This window comes from Tachypleus tridentatus, chromosome 13, assembly GCF_004210375.1.
Source record: "Tachypleus tridentatus isolate NWPU-2018 chromosome 13, ASM421037v1, whole genome shotgun sequence".
NCBI classification, from domain to species: Eukaryota; Metazoa; Arthropoda; class Merostomata; order Xiphosura; family Limulidae; genus Tachypleus; species Tachypleus tridentatus.
In genome coordinates, this window is record NC_134837.1 from 13,086,701 (window position 1) to 13,103,987 (window position 17,287).

At 35.4% G+C, this 17,287-nt stretch overlaps 1 protein-coding gene across 2 annotated transcripts in view; it reads left to right on the top strand.

Moving 5' to 3' along the window:
• The window catches only part of LOC143239187 (semaphorin-2A-like), a 478,807-nt gene that overhangs the window by 345,824 nt on the left and 115,696 nt on the right, over positions 1–17,287 (top strand). The window contains exon 1 of one of the 2 annotated variants that reach the window (XM_076480054.1): positions 7,553–8,093. The exons of the other annotated variant lie outside the window; for it this stretch is intronic. Within the exon in view, the coding sequence (XP_076336169.1) occupies positions 7,946–8,093 (148 nt within the window). The 5' untranslated portion in view covers positions 7,553–7,945. Of the gene's footprint in view, positions 1–7,552; positions 8,094–17,287 lie in introns of those variants that run through there. 2 annotated transcript variants of the gene reach the window in all.

Below are 17,287 nucleotides of genomic sequence, written 5' to 3' on the forward strand. Positions count from 1 at the left end.
GATGAAACTGATATTTATTCTATATTAAGGTAATCATTAAACTGTATTGAACAATTAAAGCGACATTTTCATGATTTAAAGTATTTTAAATAAATCTTGGAATACATGTTAAACAAGTCCTGTTAAACTGTATTAACATATATAACACGAAATGCACTCAACCGTTAAACTTGAATCTTATGAAAAGTACAATATTTTCTTGTAGTGCACGTGCATCAGATGTTTCGACGTCGTAGTTTGGCTATTGTTGTAAAACGTCCATCTCCTGTGACGTAACGAACTATTATAGGCGAAAGAAAGACCTGTATTTGTGTGTGCGTGTTGTTATTGTTTTTATGTTGTAACCACGTGAAACGAGTTATTAACACAAGCCTTTGATAATTAACATTCTACTGAACCGTGAAGACCGTTGGTAGAAAGGTCTGAATTTGTGTGTGAGAGAGAGGAAGAGAAAACAGCATACTCTCGTTTACAGGGCACAACTTTAAGCCATCACTTTGTTCGAGTTAAACTGTTATTAGACTTTTTGTCCTACTGCTGAAATACGAAATAAAAATGTAATTTTAAACATAGAATATGCTGTTAAAGTATAACACTTATATGTACGTTTTACTGATTCAAATTACTGATTTTTTTTTGGGGGGAAATAGTTACGTGAAAAAATAGTTTTCATTAATTCATATTACATGTGAAAAGTAAGGACGAATGAACTGCAGTTATGAAAAGATATAAATAATAGTTATGAAACGTTACGGGAAATAATACTGTTAAGAATTACACGAAACAGAAAAGAATTGTGAAAAATTACATGAGAAAAGTAACAATTGTGAAAAGAATGGGAAAATCTAGAGTGTGATCCTGAAAGCCCCTATAAAATCCACTTGATCCTTCAATAGAGGGCCCGGCATGGCCAGATGGGTTAAGGCGTTCTACTCGTAATCTGAGTGTCGCGGGTTCGAATCTCCGTCGCATCAAACATACTCGCCCTTTCAGCCGTGTAGGCGTTATAATGTGACAGTCAATCCCATTATTTGTTGGTAGGAGAGTAGCTTAAGAGTTGGCGGTGGGTGGTGATGACTACCTGTCTTCCCTCTAATCTTACATTGCTAAATTAGGGACGGCTAGCCCTCGTGTAACTTTGCGCGAAATGAAAAAAACAAAACAAAAAATCAAAACCTTCAATAGAATACTTTTTAAAATTTAAAGGTAACTACGTTTTTGATTGACCAGGTGTTTAAGGTGCTTGACTCGCAATTCGAAGGTCGCGAGCTCGAATCTGCGTACCACCAAACATGTTCTCCATTTCAGTCGTGGGGGCGTTATAATGTTACGATCAATACCACTATTCGTTGGTAAAAGAGTAGCTCAAGAATTGGCCGTGGGTGGTGATGACTAACTGCCTTCCATCTGATCTGTCACTGATAAAATAGAAATGGCTGGCGCAGATAGTTCCCGTGTAACTTTCTAAAAAATTTCACAACTAACCAAACCAATTGTTCGAGTAAGAATCAAGTATGAAATATTCACGATGGCTACATAAAGTTTGTTTGTTTTTGTTGAATTTCGCGCAAAGCTACTTGAACGCTATCTGCGCAAGCCATCCATAAGTTAGCAGTGTAAGACTAGAGGGAGGGCAGCTAGTCATCATCACCCACCACCAACTCTTGGGCTACTCTTTTACCAACGAATAGTAGGATTGACTGTATCATTATAACGCTCCCACGGCTGAAAAGGTGAGCATGTTTGGTACGACGGAGATGTGAACCCGTGACTCTCAGATCACGAGTCGCACGCCTTAAACCACCTGGCCATGCCGGGCCAACTACAAAAGAGTGGTCATGTTTAACAATGTCGATCACATTCATATTATTATAACATACTTTATGGGTATTGTTTACAAATATGTTACATTTTTATGGATATTGTTTAAAAATGTATTAGGTTTTATGAGCATTATTTAAAAACGTATTAGGTTTTCATGGGTATTGTTTAAAATGTGTTAGAATTTTATGAACATTGTTTAAAAATGTGTCAGGTTTCATGGGGTATTGTTACAAAAATATATTTTTATGGGTATTGTTACAAAAATGTATTTTGATGGGTATTGTTAAAACGTACTACGCTTTTATGAGTATAATAAAAAAGTATCACGTTTTATGGGTTATTTAAAAATTTATATTACTTTTACGTACACCCACTCGAGTAAAATGCATTAATTAATAAACTTTATTAATGGCTGTTTGTAAATTTTCTCGTATATTTCCCAGCGACCCCAAATGTAGATAGATTCTTATGCTCTCCATGTATCATTCATTCAGAATACTGGATAATAACAGGGTTATTTTTACTTTTTGAAAGTTTCGTTTTCTCTATGACGTATTTAAATTAATTATCGCTGCTTGCTGTCGTTCGTACGTGTTGGTTTGTTACGTACATGATCACAACATGCATCAACATATGTGTGTGTGTGTGTAGTTATTATTGCAGTGAAAAATTCGCATTCTGCTGTTCACTGTAATGAATACAGAAGTATCCCACGTTGTAAGTTGCGTGATTTCATCAAAAGGAAACTGTAATACCGTAATACATTTGATTTTTGATTTATCTTATTTGCTGTTCAGTCATTCATTCACCCATTTTTCTCTCTACCAGTCAATGAATTTATCAAAGTCTGGAAACGTTTTCATCTCTTTTTTTCTCCATATATCTATCACTCTATCTGTTGTTTTAATTATTCATTCATCCTTTTTCTGTCTCTCAAGTGAGGCGTGGTGCGTGTCCTTATGATTAGCGTGCTCCGAACTATGAATTTACGAATTCATGGTTCCATCTTTTGGAGCCATATGTGTAAGGATGGTAGTTATTCCCACTGTTCTGCCATACAGGAGTTGGCGGCTGATTCTGCCCTCCCTACAGATGACTGTGTGAAGATAGTTTTTGTACAGCTTTGTGTGAAATTCTCAAGCAAATATTGTCCTTCTCTAGTTCTGCCCCTATCCCCACGTAGCACTGGAAACTGGGTTTCGATACCCGTGGTGGATAGAACACAGATGGCCATTTGTGTCGTTTTGTGCTTAACTTCAAAACAAATTCCCTAGACCCATCCATGCCAGTTGTCTTCCGTCTACTTTCTCAACCAACTGCATATAACGTGTTTATTTTGAACCATCTAAACCTTCCTAATTACATAACCGTATTCATCTCTCGCACTTTATTTGTGTATACGTTTAAAATTGTAACTCGAGCGTATATTTTTTGGTAGCAACTCTGAACAAAATAAAATTTGCTAGAATAATTTGTCTTACAAAACTTTATATAAGTAAATGTAACAAAACTCCCAAATCGTTGGTTTGGTATTGTTTTTATGTAAAACGTTTTGTAAAATACTAACTGTCCGTCTGTATAGGTATGAAAAAAATGTTATAAAAATATAAGCCGTAGTTTGAGTTTGTGTGTGTGTATATGTACTATATAATAAACTTTGCCAACCATAGTTACATCAAATTTGACTACACTTTATGATAGGTGTTCCAGGTCCCGCATTTTCTTGGAACTTTGCCAACTACAGTTACACGACTCTACACTAGAGGGACACCCGGTTGACTGCAAATGTGTTTGTAGTGTGTGTGTTTTCTCATAGCAAAATCATATCGGGCTATCTACTGAGTCCACCGACGGGAATCAAACACCTGATTTTAACGTTGTAAGTGTCTGTCGTTATCTACGTACACGGATAATTTCTGGCAGACAAAGAAGGATGATATTACATCTATCTCCACCACGTTTAGTCAAAATTCGATCATTTTTGACTGAGTTGTATTATGAAAATTCGGTCATGTGTTAACACATTAGGATATTTTTATTTTCGTGAACTTGACCCTCAGAAACTATCCTCTTCTAAGTTGGTTCATAGTTCAAATGTATACCTATTTTCAATCAAGTCCATTCATCTGTTTACGAAAAATTTTACTGACAAACACACATAAAGGGATAAAAAACAAAAACCTCCGTCCATTCAACGGCGAAGGCAGTAAGGATGTTCTTGTGTTCTCTTCGAACAACTTGCCACATTTTGTATCGTTCTAGGTTTGACAGTCCTAATTATAGACTGTTGCTCAAAACAATTACCCTAAGATTCACCTAGCAGTGGGGTCACAATTGGACCGCATGTCTTGACAAAACATACTCTCGACTGTATGTGGACGTGGGCTTGTAATATCATGGTGAATAACGCCAAAGGAACAAGAGTCCGTAGGGCTGTGTCAGGGCCTTGACGAGCGTTTTCTGCTTCCTTAGCTGTTCCTCCAATGAAAAACAGTCTCGAATTTGAAGCGTGTCTGGACGGATGTTTGTGAGCCCTTCAACCTTAAACCATTTGTAGCATTATTTTAATAGCAGTTCCAGGAGATTTCCTAGTTTCATCACATTTTGTGTGTCTGTGTCCCCGGGGATATTTCTTTCGTAACCATGAGTTTCACTTTCGTGTGAGAACTTGGAAAATAGCTGACTTTTAAACCCGTTGTTGATAAATGCTCTCATCTTCCAGGTTTTCCTTTTCCACAGAAAACACTAAATACGCCCCCTTTTGTTGAAATATATCCTCTTTGATTCCACATCATCTAACAATCTTGCAATGCAAATACGTTTCGTCAGAAATGGCTATGATATGTGCGAGGATATTATAAGACATACTTTGTAGGAAGATATCGTCACAGAATCTTAAGTTAATGCATGATATTATAAATTGATGAGTGCGTGCTAATCTCTGTCACGTGACAACAAGAGTGGTAAAAAGTAATATTAGCCTATAAACTACTGTCTGTAATATTTTTTGTTATATATCCAAATTGATTCAATTACATGAAGAAAATAAGTGATAAATAATGTATCTACGAGATGAGGTGGGAAACGGACGATGAAATAAAAAACAGGAAAGGGGATTTGAAGAACATCACTAGTCAGCAGGTGACGTCACGACACTGATGAACACCAATAGAACTCTGGTCATCAAGTGACGTAATAACGCAGGTGAACATCAGTGTAACAATGTTGAACTGGTGACGTCACGACACGTATATATAATAAGCGTAAATATAGTATATATGTATATATTCAGGAGAATACAAAAAGTGGTCACCTTGAAAATGTTGTTATTTTGTTATATTTTTATTAGATAATAGAAAAATATATACAACTATATGTTTTTTAGAATATACTTTTTAGAATATGTTTTCTAGAATATATTTAAGACATCAAATTTTAATTGTAACACTGGCTTTAGTAAATATCTGAACTCTTCATGATTTTAGTTAAATATTATCATAAAACGTGTTGTGCATCTACTGTAGTTTCTTAAATCATTTTATTACAGTTAGCTTACAAAATGATCAAACAAGTTTATCTACAACGGTATATACGTTAAGAGATATCTTAGAAATTACAGAATTGATGTTACAGAATGGTCAGGTCAATCACCTGATATCAAACTGATTGAGAATTTATGGGTCGAGTTAAACCGATTAACGAAAGATCGCAAAACGAACACAGAAGGTGAACTTTTTGAAGTACTCGAAGAAGGATGGTAGTCAATCACTGAGAATTATTTAGTTTGTTTTGAATTTTGCGCAAAGCCACCAGGGCTATCTGCGCTAGCCGTCCCTAATTTAGCAGTTTAAGACTAGAGGAAAGGCAGCTAGTCATCATCACCCACCGCCAACTCTTGGGCTACTCTTTTACCAACGAAAAGTGGGATTGACCGTTACGTTATAACTCCCCCACATCCTTTAAAATCCTTTTCCTCGGATCATTTTTACAGACTGGATTTTAGCGGATACAGAATCCTTCTCGTGTGTTTACTTTAAACCGCTAGATTCTAAAGAATCCCGACTACTGATTTCTTTAATATACTTCTTCCTCTCGTTGGCCCACACAGTGGCACAGCGGAATGTCTGCGTACTTACAACCATAGAAACTGGATATCGATACCCGTTGTGAGCAGAGCACAGAGAGCCCATTGTGTAGCTTTGTGCCGAACTTCAAACAAAATTATCTCGTCACTAGAAACTTTGAATTACAGCGAATGAGTTTGTTTGTTTTGGAATTTCGCACAAAGCTACTCGAGGGCTATCTGTGCTAGCCGTCCCTAATTTAGCAGTGTAACACTAGAGGGAAGGCAGCTAGTCCTCACCACCCACCGCCAACCCTTGGGGTTCTCTTTTACAAACGAATAGTGGGATTGACCGTCACATTATAACGCCCCCACGGCTGGGAGGGCGAGCATGTTTGGCGCGACTCGGGCGCGAACCCACGACCCTCGGATTACGAAGCGCACGCCTTACGCGCTTGGCCATGCCAGGCCTTAGAGCGAATGAGAATTGTCCATTATTCGTCACTTGTCACTGAGTTAGATCATTTCAGATGATTTTACCCCTCATCAGTGATCCTCTCCAAACTTCACAACGGAAATAGTTACTGCCAATTGATGTAGATGAGGAATCAGTGACCTAAAGGTTATATACTTATATATTAAGGTTCACTGGAGTGGGTAAAGGACCATAAATTAATGATTTCCTCATTCCAACACTTAAGAATGTTGTTTTCATAGAAGAGTCCCGAAAAGCTTCTAAAGCAATGATACGTTCTTATTTTGATTTTAAAGTGTGTATATGTGTGGGGAGGGGTCACCGACCTCTCAAGTGGTAATAATAGGGTGCCTCTGACGATAGTTTGTTTTCAGTGAGTCGCGCAAAGCTACTTAAAGACCGTCTATATTAGTCTCACTTTAAGAGCTCCTATCGTTAACTCTAGGGTTACACTTTGCTGACAGATAGTGGAGTTTGACTGTTACCATTTTAACGCACTCACAGCTACAAACTATGAAGCGTGTTTTTGTTGTTGTTGTTGTATTTTTCGGTAACGGGAAGAAACCTATAAGTCCATCATAAATCACTGGATTAATATTTACCAGTAAAAATACAGAGCCGTTGAACCAGTAAGATATCTAACAGGTTCATGTTTTAATACAGAACTATTGAACCAGTAAGATATCTAACAGGTTCATGTTTTAATAGAGAACCGTTGAACCAGTAGATATCTAACAGGTTCATGTTTTAATAGAGAACCGTTGAATCAGTAAGATATCTAACAGGTTCATGTTTTAATGGAGAACCGTTGAACCAGTAAGATAACTAACAGGTTCATGTTTTAATAGAGAACCGTTGAACCAGTAAGATATCTAACAGGTTCATGTTTTTGTAAATTGAATTAAAATGTTTGTTTAATCTTTTTATTAAATGAACACTCTTCGAGATTTTTAGTATGGGTTCAATTTTAATATTTTCTTTCACTTTATTAACTTTAACGTTTTATATTCCCCGGCAGTTCAACTAACTTTCATTCTCTTGCGCAGATAAAAAAGAATAATGAGGAAATTGGTTTAGTTTTTTCATTAAAGATGGGAAAACAAAGTATTAGCGTTAGTTGTGATGTTTCGTTATTCATGACGTTATTATGTACGTTACGTATATTATTACTCTGATTGGTCCAGAGGAACAGAAAAGGCGGGGTTTAGTTACGGGATCGCTGCACGCGAGAGAGCGCTTGAACTCACTCAACGGTGTAGTGCTCTCGAGCGAGGGTCGTGCTTCGCTGTCGAGTTCTCATGAAGTACATGTGTGGTAAGTTTAAAGCATCACGAGTTAATTGATATTAAGTGCTAGTTTAAATGCACACTCATGGTGTAAGATGAACCAGGGACCAGTGGTTTGACGAATGACACTGGACTTAGATCGTATAGACAATCTAAAAAAAAAAAATCGTCAATGACAAATTTGTGGACATAAAGTTAATCTGATGACACTTGTGCGGACGTTATATACCCTTGGAAACACGTAAAGCACAACTTTTCTTACGAGTATCATTAGTTAAAAATATATTACAAAAAAAAATGTTGGAAGCGAAGGTCGTAACCCTTCTCCTACTGCTGACAGCAGCGCAAGGCCAAACAAACGAAGACGGTCTTCGCCGGCACCAGGGCCAGCGGAAAAGACGCTCGGAGAGTGATGAGCAATCTTACGGGCACCGTCATCACAAAGGTAGGGTTGCAATGCAAGACATCGCTTGAAGTTAATTTGCTTAATGAGGCTTCAATTTGTATTTATTTTTTTCAGGTTTAGAAAGTTAGGGTTAACTTCCACGTGAACGTACTGTCTTGAGAAAATAAATTCTGTTTCACCTGTTGATATAGCAATTTTGATAAATTTGTAGAATCTTCAACTTCAATGTTAACACCAACAGGACTGTTGTTCACCGGAGCTCGGTGTGAAAACGAATAAACATTCTTTGTTTGAGGGAGGGGGTGAGGCCACAGACCACCAAATCGAGAAGTGAAATTATTTAAGTAATTAAACTGTGTGGGTATGTACATTACTCTAGAGCTCACGTGCGTACTTACACACTAGTTTTTCTTGTCTCTCACAAATGATTACCTGGAACATGATTGGTTAAATAAATCGCTGATAACATGAGAACTCGTACAGCTGAGAAAGCTCTGCTCCAAGATGGATGCTACTAAATATTAATACATTTCTTTCTTAATCACTGGCCTACTTACTGTAATGTATAGAAAATTTAATCGCTAAGGGATCACCTAATTAGTGTAGTCCTAATTTTTTGCCTTCATGTTCCGAGAAGTTTTTTTTTTCTAAATAAACAAACTAATTGTAAATTAAAGTGTTGTAAGTAGTGCACGCGAAAAACATACCAACAAAAGACATTCAGTTTTAAGATGTTTGTGACGCAAGCAGTGAGTGCTCCTCTTGTCTCAAAGTGACCCTCTCCGTGGCACGTGATTTAGGGTTAAAGTTGTAAGAAAAGTAGTTATCACTGTGTTTATTTATTGCATTCATATGATAATTATTGATTAAAATACGCATACCATTACGTAGACGGTTATACAAAGATAATTTGTTTCTTTAAAACGGCTGCAAGGGCAAACTCGTCAACTGAACCGCGTTAAGTAAATTTTTAATATGTTGTGAATACATTACCAGCAGATAGGAATGGCTTCGTTTCTTGTAAGTCGAGGGGTGGAACGGTGCGCATTAAATGTTGTAAACTACGGAGTTATCTGAAATTTGCAACTCATGGTTATACAGGAAAAATGATACTTGTATATAAACAAAGTAGTTAAGTCTCGTATATTTGTTAAGTAAAGCTTTAAATAGAGATTGAGAGAAGTGAGATCAATATTACGTCGAATGTTTTGACAATCGTGTAAAGAGATTGTAAACCGTTCTTCAGTTTCGTAAAACTCGTCCCTCGTTTAGAATTGGTACATTTCTGGCGCCTCATTTTTTCGGGATATACATACGTACTTACACAACAGTAACTTACAGGTATTATACAATATTAAACGTTGTATTAAACGATTCTCTGTTTTTGTTTTTCATAATAGTGTGGCTTGTAACTTAGTGCTCATTACACGTTTTAATCCAATTAATTTTTATCGTACCAAATGGTAGTGTATGTCATTTTTCATTAATTTTCTATAACCAATCAAATATCAATATGGTTTATTTAAACATTTATATAGATGAAACTGCTTCTGAGTTTGTATGTCAGGATATCAAACAGTACTATATCTTGTTACAGTGCTTCAAGACGTCCATATAATGTAACTGATTTACTATTATATAGATATTTATTGTAAGGACTGTGATTATTTCAGTTTAATATTATTGGTTTTCTACAATCAGTATACTATAATTTCGGAAGCTATAGCTGTGATTAACGCTTATTAATCGGGAAACTTTAGATACTGGACCAGGAACGTTTATAAATTTCGAAATTAACAAACCGATTAACTTCCGTGAATTAACTTTAGATATAAAAAATTCTACAAGAACAATACGTGTATTCGTCTGTGAAAAACTCACGCGTGAGAAGTGATAGTTTACCCGTTAAGTGAATTGCAGCGATATCAACTTGAAATTAATTCGTTCATCGTAAACTGTCGATAAAATATTCAGTCCGAGACCAGATAAGACTCAATATTGTTTGGAAGTTTATAAACCTTTTATGCCTAAATCGTTTATTTGTAATAACCGTTACTATAAACTGTAACGTTGTTTGTATATTAAAATATAGTTGTGTTAAGAAAGAAAATTGTGTCAATATTGCTGGCAAATATAAATTTCAAGCATGTCGACATTCAGTTAACTTAAATTCAAGTTTTAAATCGTAATACGTAACGTAATAAATTGGAGGCTCATCAGAGATATACATAACAATAAGGACTGGTCTTACCAAACTGAGATGAGATGTTTGAAGACTTATCTGAAATGTATATTAACATTACGTATTAACAGATCTATTGTAAAGCCCTTTTCAACAATGTTGGGTCCCTCGCTGGGACAGCGGTAACTCTTCGGATTTCCAACGCCAAAATCAGGGTTCGATTCCCCTCGGTGGACACAGCAGATAGCCCGATGTGGTTTTGTTATAAGAAAAACACAAACACAGAACTGTTGTGTTGGGACAAGTGTTGGACCATCTGTCCCCTAAAATAATAGTGCTCGTAGAAATACGGTATATATTTTGAGACACAAAATCGTATTTTAAGGATGAATAAATGTGTGAAATTATACAAGAGTCGATGGTTGTCAGAACTTTCTGAAAGTTTGAACAAGACTTCCTTAAGTACGTCAGCAATAAAAACATTGAGAGAATTATCCACGTTATACACAAGTGTACGTTGCTCGTGTATCTACAGTGGTTTTATTATTATCCAAAACTGAGTTAGGTCGGAATTCTCCAGTGACGTTATTAATTTTCAGTTTAATAATAATTGGGAAAATGTTTTTCAGTGATAATAAAATTATTAACATCCTAGTTTTACTCTTCAAAACGAAATATTTGGAGCTTTAATATCGAAGTGATGAAGGATCGCAACTTTTCTGTGTTAACCAAGTCTTGCAAAGTTACAGAAACAACGTTAAGATATATGTAGTGTAGCGTTTGAGGCAAGTTGATATTGGAGTTGTCGCTGAAGAAATACTAAAGATAAAACTCATCTGAGTTGTTAGGTTTTTTATTATTCATTTACCTACGTTTTAAATATGGAAATAGAAGATTAAGCAATGTCATGATGGGATGTTGAACTGGGACTAGGAAATAAGAACAGATACTTTTCATTCCAATAATTTAGAAGGTACTTTAAAAACGTTTGTTTCGTGTTAGAACAGAGGACGTTACGAGTGGGTAAGGGAATTATCGATTTAACGAAATACCTCAATATCTTGTCTTTTAAAACATAAACCGAAATAGTTCTTGTATAATTGTATATATATATATTTTTAGGAAACTCGTTTATTCTAGATATTCAAATACACGCAATCATGTTTTCACCACAGATGCACGATTATATTATTTATACCAAGATGATGTGTGAAATATGCAGTTTCCAAAGTAAAGACGGTAAACCAATCACATGATTTAAAATACGTAAACGTAACTTTTATATTTGTATAAGGGACTCTCTGTCAATTTATTACTTGTTCGACACATCGTAATAATGCACCGTGTGTGTTATTGGGTGAGCTTTTAACAACAATGTAGAGTTTTGTGACGTCTGTTTGTCAGTATAGTTGTGTAGAAACTAACGGATGTATCATTACTCTGTTAACGGCTATTCTGGTGTTGTGTGAAACGCATTCTCAATTACAGATATGGCGGACAAGGCGTGTTTGAAATGAAATTACACGTGGGGAACTCCAAGCATTGAACAAGAATCGATATGTCTTATGAATATAATGGTTTGTGATATGCCATATTCCTGACTGTCCGCATGTACAGAAGCTAAAAGATGTTTATTATTTGTGTACGAGAGGCGGCTGGTGATGATGTAAGTGCGCCATCTTGGGTTTATATGCTACATGTGTTTGTAGTTTTAATACATACGTCATACTTTCATAATTCGACTCTGATTATTCATAGGTTATTTTTCTCTAAACACGTAATGTAAGGACTTTCATTACCAGTGCCTAGTGTACGAATGTCAAAAGTATAACCAAAAAGTTGTATATATTATTTTAAAACTAAAAGGTTTGCTAGCAGTACAGTAATAACAATAAACTATTTTAATAAACGAAAACTTGCCCCTTTTCTGAGCTAACCGTTAAATTGGCTTTTATATGTCTCGAGAGCAGATAGGTCACGAAAATACATAATTTTGGTTGACATATCTTTTTAAGTAAATTGTACAGTCAACAGTAAGTTCGCGATGTTGTATATCCAGGGTTCGATTCTTCTTGGTGAATAGAACGCAGATAATTATTTGCAGTGGCTTCCACACTGTGTGCCGGGGCAAGTTTCTTTGGGGTCTCGAGAGTTTCACAACATAAAAAAAAAAAAAAGTTAATGGTATTCTATATGTCTGCTGGGCTGTCGCGCAGTTCAAGGTAAGTCTGAAATTGTGAGCTTTGCTCCGAAACAAAGTTTTACCACAAAAGTAGCGATATGTTAAAACTCATTTTCTAAACTATATTTACATATCAAACTGCTTACGAGTTTATGACTTTGTTGGTTAAAAGTCACATGTCAGCGAACGAGTCATATAAAAAAAATGCAGCCAAAAATACCGTTAATAATGTTATTACTGCTATTGTTGTAGTCTCGCGTTTATTTTCCACGGTTAATAGTTTTTGGTCATCTAAAATGTGGGACCCAATTCTTAGTTAATTGTATAAAAACAAATCTAACTCGAAGATTAACGAAACGGTACTTGATTGACATTATCAGCTACATATTATTTTCGAGTTATATTTCGTGGTTTTTCCGGCGAAGTGGTTTTCTCCTAATTAATTTAAATATTTATATTATTCGCGGGGCGTTTAAACCTCCCTTCTAGTGTACCACCAAACAAACTTTTCAAACTAATAAATCAAAATGAAGTTTTTAAAACGTTTCTTGACCTGATGTAAAACTACCTTGGATCTGTCCTTGACTTTATATACGTTTAATTAAGTTACTGAAAAGTTTTTAGCTTATAAACTGGTCTTTTAGTCTTTATTGAAATGAACCATCAGGAAGCTAGAATACTTTAACGTTTTATTTTATATGTTATTCGCATATCTAATGGTTATTTCGATAAGCTTATACATATCATAATTATCTTAAAATGTATCAGGATTTAATGTATAATTATATTTATAGTCAGTCTGTATTGATTGTGTACATAATGTTATAGTAAAATAACCATCATTACATCGAACCCACATTCACATTTGTACTTGATCGATTAGACGGAGTGAAAAAAAAAAAGTGAATCTAATCACAGTGGCACTCTATACTGGTTGTCTATTGGCAATGAATGGTTCCAAGTCGTATTGTGTTGACATTGATAGATATCCTCGAAGAGAACGCACGCTTACAAAGTTTTATGTAGCAGAACCTATACTAATCTATAGAAATAGGTGGGATTCGGGGGCCGTCTATTTTGTGAGTTCCTTGCCTTAATTAAATAACTCAACAAAGCGTTTGCAAATAACAATGAATATTCTATATTGAATGTTGGCATGTACTAGTCATACGGTTAATATTGTACTGTTTGTATCTTGATTTTTAGATGAGTTAAATTTTATTGTATTAAGCACGAGTTTGAACATTTCAGTTTTAAACTCCAAGAATAGGAGATAGTGTAAAGGTGACTTGTAACATTTTGGTTTTTTCTAGTAAATGTTTAAATGAAAAGATACTTCTGTACCAGGACTTGAACCCAGAGTTTCAGACCAACAAAGTCATTAAACAGTCCAAGACTACAAGCACTCGCAATATACAGAATGACCGCATGTTTTTGTGACTTTTTGTTAGTCTGAAATATGATTTACAATCTATTATTACGTTAAAAACAAGGAATTGCATTTTCTAACTTTTCCATTTCTGTGCTTAATTAACAAAACACTAACAATTAATTTTCACATGTGTATAAATGTATGTAAAACAGTCGAGAAGCTGGGTTATTTTGTTGGTTCTCAGAGCTGTATTTAGCAGTTTGCTTACAGTTAGACTAAACATTAATTATTAGTGAGGCTTAGCTTGTATTATGAAGGGGCTAAGTCAGTAATTGTGCGATTTGTGCTAAATTTGTAAGAAGAAAAAAAACTCTGCTTTCTATGATTATAGGTTCAACTATATATATTTGTTGTTATAATCATTTACAGGCAGAATAGTGGTTTATAGTTAAGCCTTGTGTACAATTAAATTATGTTTTACCGATAATAGATAATTCACCATTCTCGCCAGTAAAAACGCGGAAAGCAGGTTGGATGTTCTGTGAAATTTTAAGTTTTCGATTATGTACATCGCCCACACAAGCTATTTTGCATGTGTTTCAGATGCCGCGTCAGGAATTTGCTATTCTATACTCTCGTCAGCAGGAAACACTTGAGCTAGAACTAAAATAAAATATGGGAGTTTTTTAAATGCTGTAGTATAACGTTTAGTTGAGGGACCAACAGATATCTTAACAAAACGTGATTTAAAGGCGCCTAACGGACCGGCAAGAACATCATTAACATAGATCAGTAACACGGGAAACGGAAGATCAAATAATATAGCTATTTTAAACACTGTTTGTTGTACTTACTATTAATTATCTTTAAGTTTATTACTTAGTTTAATTTGGAAACTTAATGATGTCATTGTGAAGCCTTGACAGATGAACGGATATATTGTGATCGATATCTGAAGTTAGTAACTGCACAAACTATTAAATGAAAGATATTTAATATATTTATTATATTGAGATAGAAACACATACGATGTAGGCATAAACCAAGAGGGAAGCCTCAGTAACCGCGTCAGGTCATGATATGTAGCTGTGAGTTAAAAGTTTGTACTTGAAAACAAAATAATTTGGTTCTATAACTTGATCAACTATAGTGTGACTAAACATAGTTTAGAGTGGAAGCGAGAGAGTTTTGAAAACTCGCATAATATTTATTACCATGAGGGAAGTGCTCTGAGTGTCGAACAGATGCTTTGACTTGCATAGAGTTTGGAAGCAAGTATCTTCAGCTTCATTGTTTATTTCGGGTAAGTAATCGATTTCGAAGAGACGTGGTATACAAACGTATATTTGGCATTTCATATTTAAGGTGAACATTTTGTGTTTTCTAGGCATTTTCAGATTTTTTCACACAAACATGTTTGTATAATTTTAACAGTAAAACGATGGTCAAGTAATATGGCTCAGTCTCTGCGGCACTGGTAACCTATTGTTCCAGGTTATATCCCTCTGGTGTCACATAACCATTCTGTGGCAAAAGTTACTTTAATGTAAACATATTATGTGACGGTGGACAATAAATAACCTTTTACAGTGACGGGTCAGATAATAACTGTAGGATATATCCTCCTCTATTTTATTGTTGGACTGACCATCAGTGACGTTGATAGGACAGGAACTGTAAGAGCCTTATATATAATGGTATGCTGTCAAAAGAAGTTCTGAAATATTAACTGTTAGTCAGGAATATGTCTAAAATTAGAGTCTGTTAATCTCTGGCAGAGGAGCGATCATGAATAGTATTAACTTCCCATCACAATAAGCTGTAGTTAAAGCGAAGCTAATCACCTAGGTGTCTATCAGTTTTGCAGCTACAGCTAATTAAATACTCACATTTCTACTTGGAGATTAATCAGAATGCATTGTTTAATCACTTTTACTCGAGTGTATTCGTTTACTTTACTATTTTTTGTGTGTAATATATAAAGATTGTTTTACTAGCCCTCAAATCTTGTCTCTTTCTTGAGTTCCAGTCAGCGTTACAAAATACAGGTTCAACTCAGAGAAACATTTTCCTCTTGTCGTGTGTTGTTTATTACAATGTACTTGATCACAACGTAAAGTGGTCAGTTTTGGGTGTCTTGTCCACAAGATTTAGTTTTGTAGAATTTTACAGATTTACATTCACGAACATGTTAGAGAGTCTGTTATTAAGATGATTGTCTGAAGTAGTGTGGGGTATCCGAAAGTTACTACCTCAAAGTCTGACCTTTACCAGTGCTAGGAAGGTCCATCCATGATTTCAGCCACAGATCTAGGAGTGAGAACTGTATTAATTTGGTGTACCCAAAACTGCCTGTGGAAGACATGCTGCGAGATTATAAAACGATGGTAACCTAGGCAGTACCTGATAAAACAAGAGGAGAATCATACGAAAAACCAAACATTGATAATTGTATTCTTCAGACATGATAGTTCCTGTGAATCTGTGGTGTGGGATAGACAGACAAATTCTTAAAAATCATTGTTTATAATCTACAGGTGAGTTTCTACGAAGCCATTTATAAATGTGATTCCCAGCTCACCTGAATTAGTGATTTTACAAGCAGTCGACGTTCAATACAGTAATTGAAGTTTGATGAATGGTCGATTATACCAGTAGTCATGAGACCAGATAGCCCGTTGGGTCAGACAATGTTAGCATACCATTACACAGATACACATCTGATAACACTTACTTCACATAACTAAAATAAATAACCAGTTATAGAATACAGTAAATGTTAAAAAATCGATTCGTTCAACCTTCAAAGAATACATAACTGTATCCATTAGCTGTCAGGAAAGCAGGTACATCAGCTTTGTAAATTTATTTGCGTAAATGTGCTTTAGAAATGGGGTTGAAGGTAAAGAAAGGATAAAGTATGTGTAGTAAACACACATCTAGTGTTTTTGGTTATTTAAGTAAACGCGTCACGTTCCAAACATTTTCAGGCATGAATATTTTCATGTATTTTTAATAACAGAACGTTGGTTAAGGAACATAGATATTTTTAGCACTAGCTACTTGACTTAGGGTATTCATCTTTGGTGAATGAAGGTAAATATATGAAAAAAAAAGCAACAAAAACATGGGATTGGTCTCGGTTGAAGATTTTGAATCTGTTTGCCCCCTGCAGACGCGTGATCCAAAAGAAATGTAATTTTCAAGAGTCCTATATATTATATAAAAATACTAAATAAAAAGCAAATTTTGTGTATAAAAAGGGTCTAATTTACATGGGTGTTAATATCGCATTTCGCTACATTCATGTTGCAAATTCGAATTTAGGCCTGGTTTGTTTTTGTTACAAACGTGATTCCCGGTAATATCACACAAAGGCCTAGGACATGGTCTGGCGCGCTGTGGAACCATCTTTTAAATCCAGCAGTGGTGTCACTCGTGCTCTATATTACAACACCATGCGGAGGAGGACAGAGATCTTGACCATTGGCAGGTCA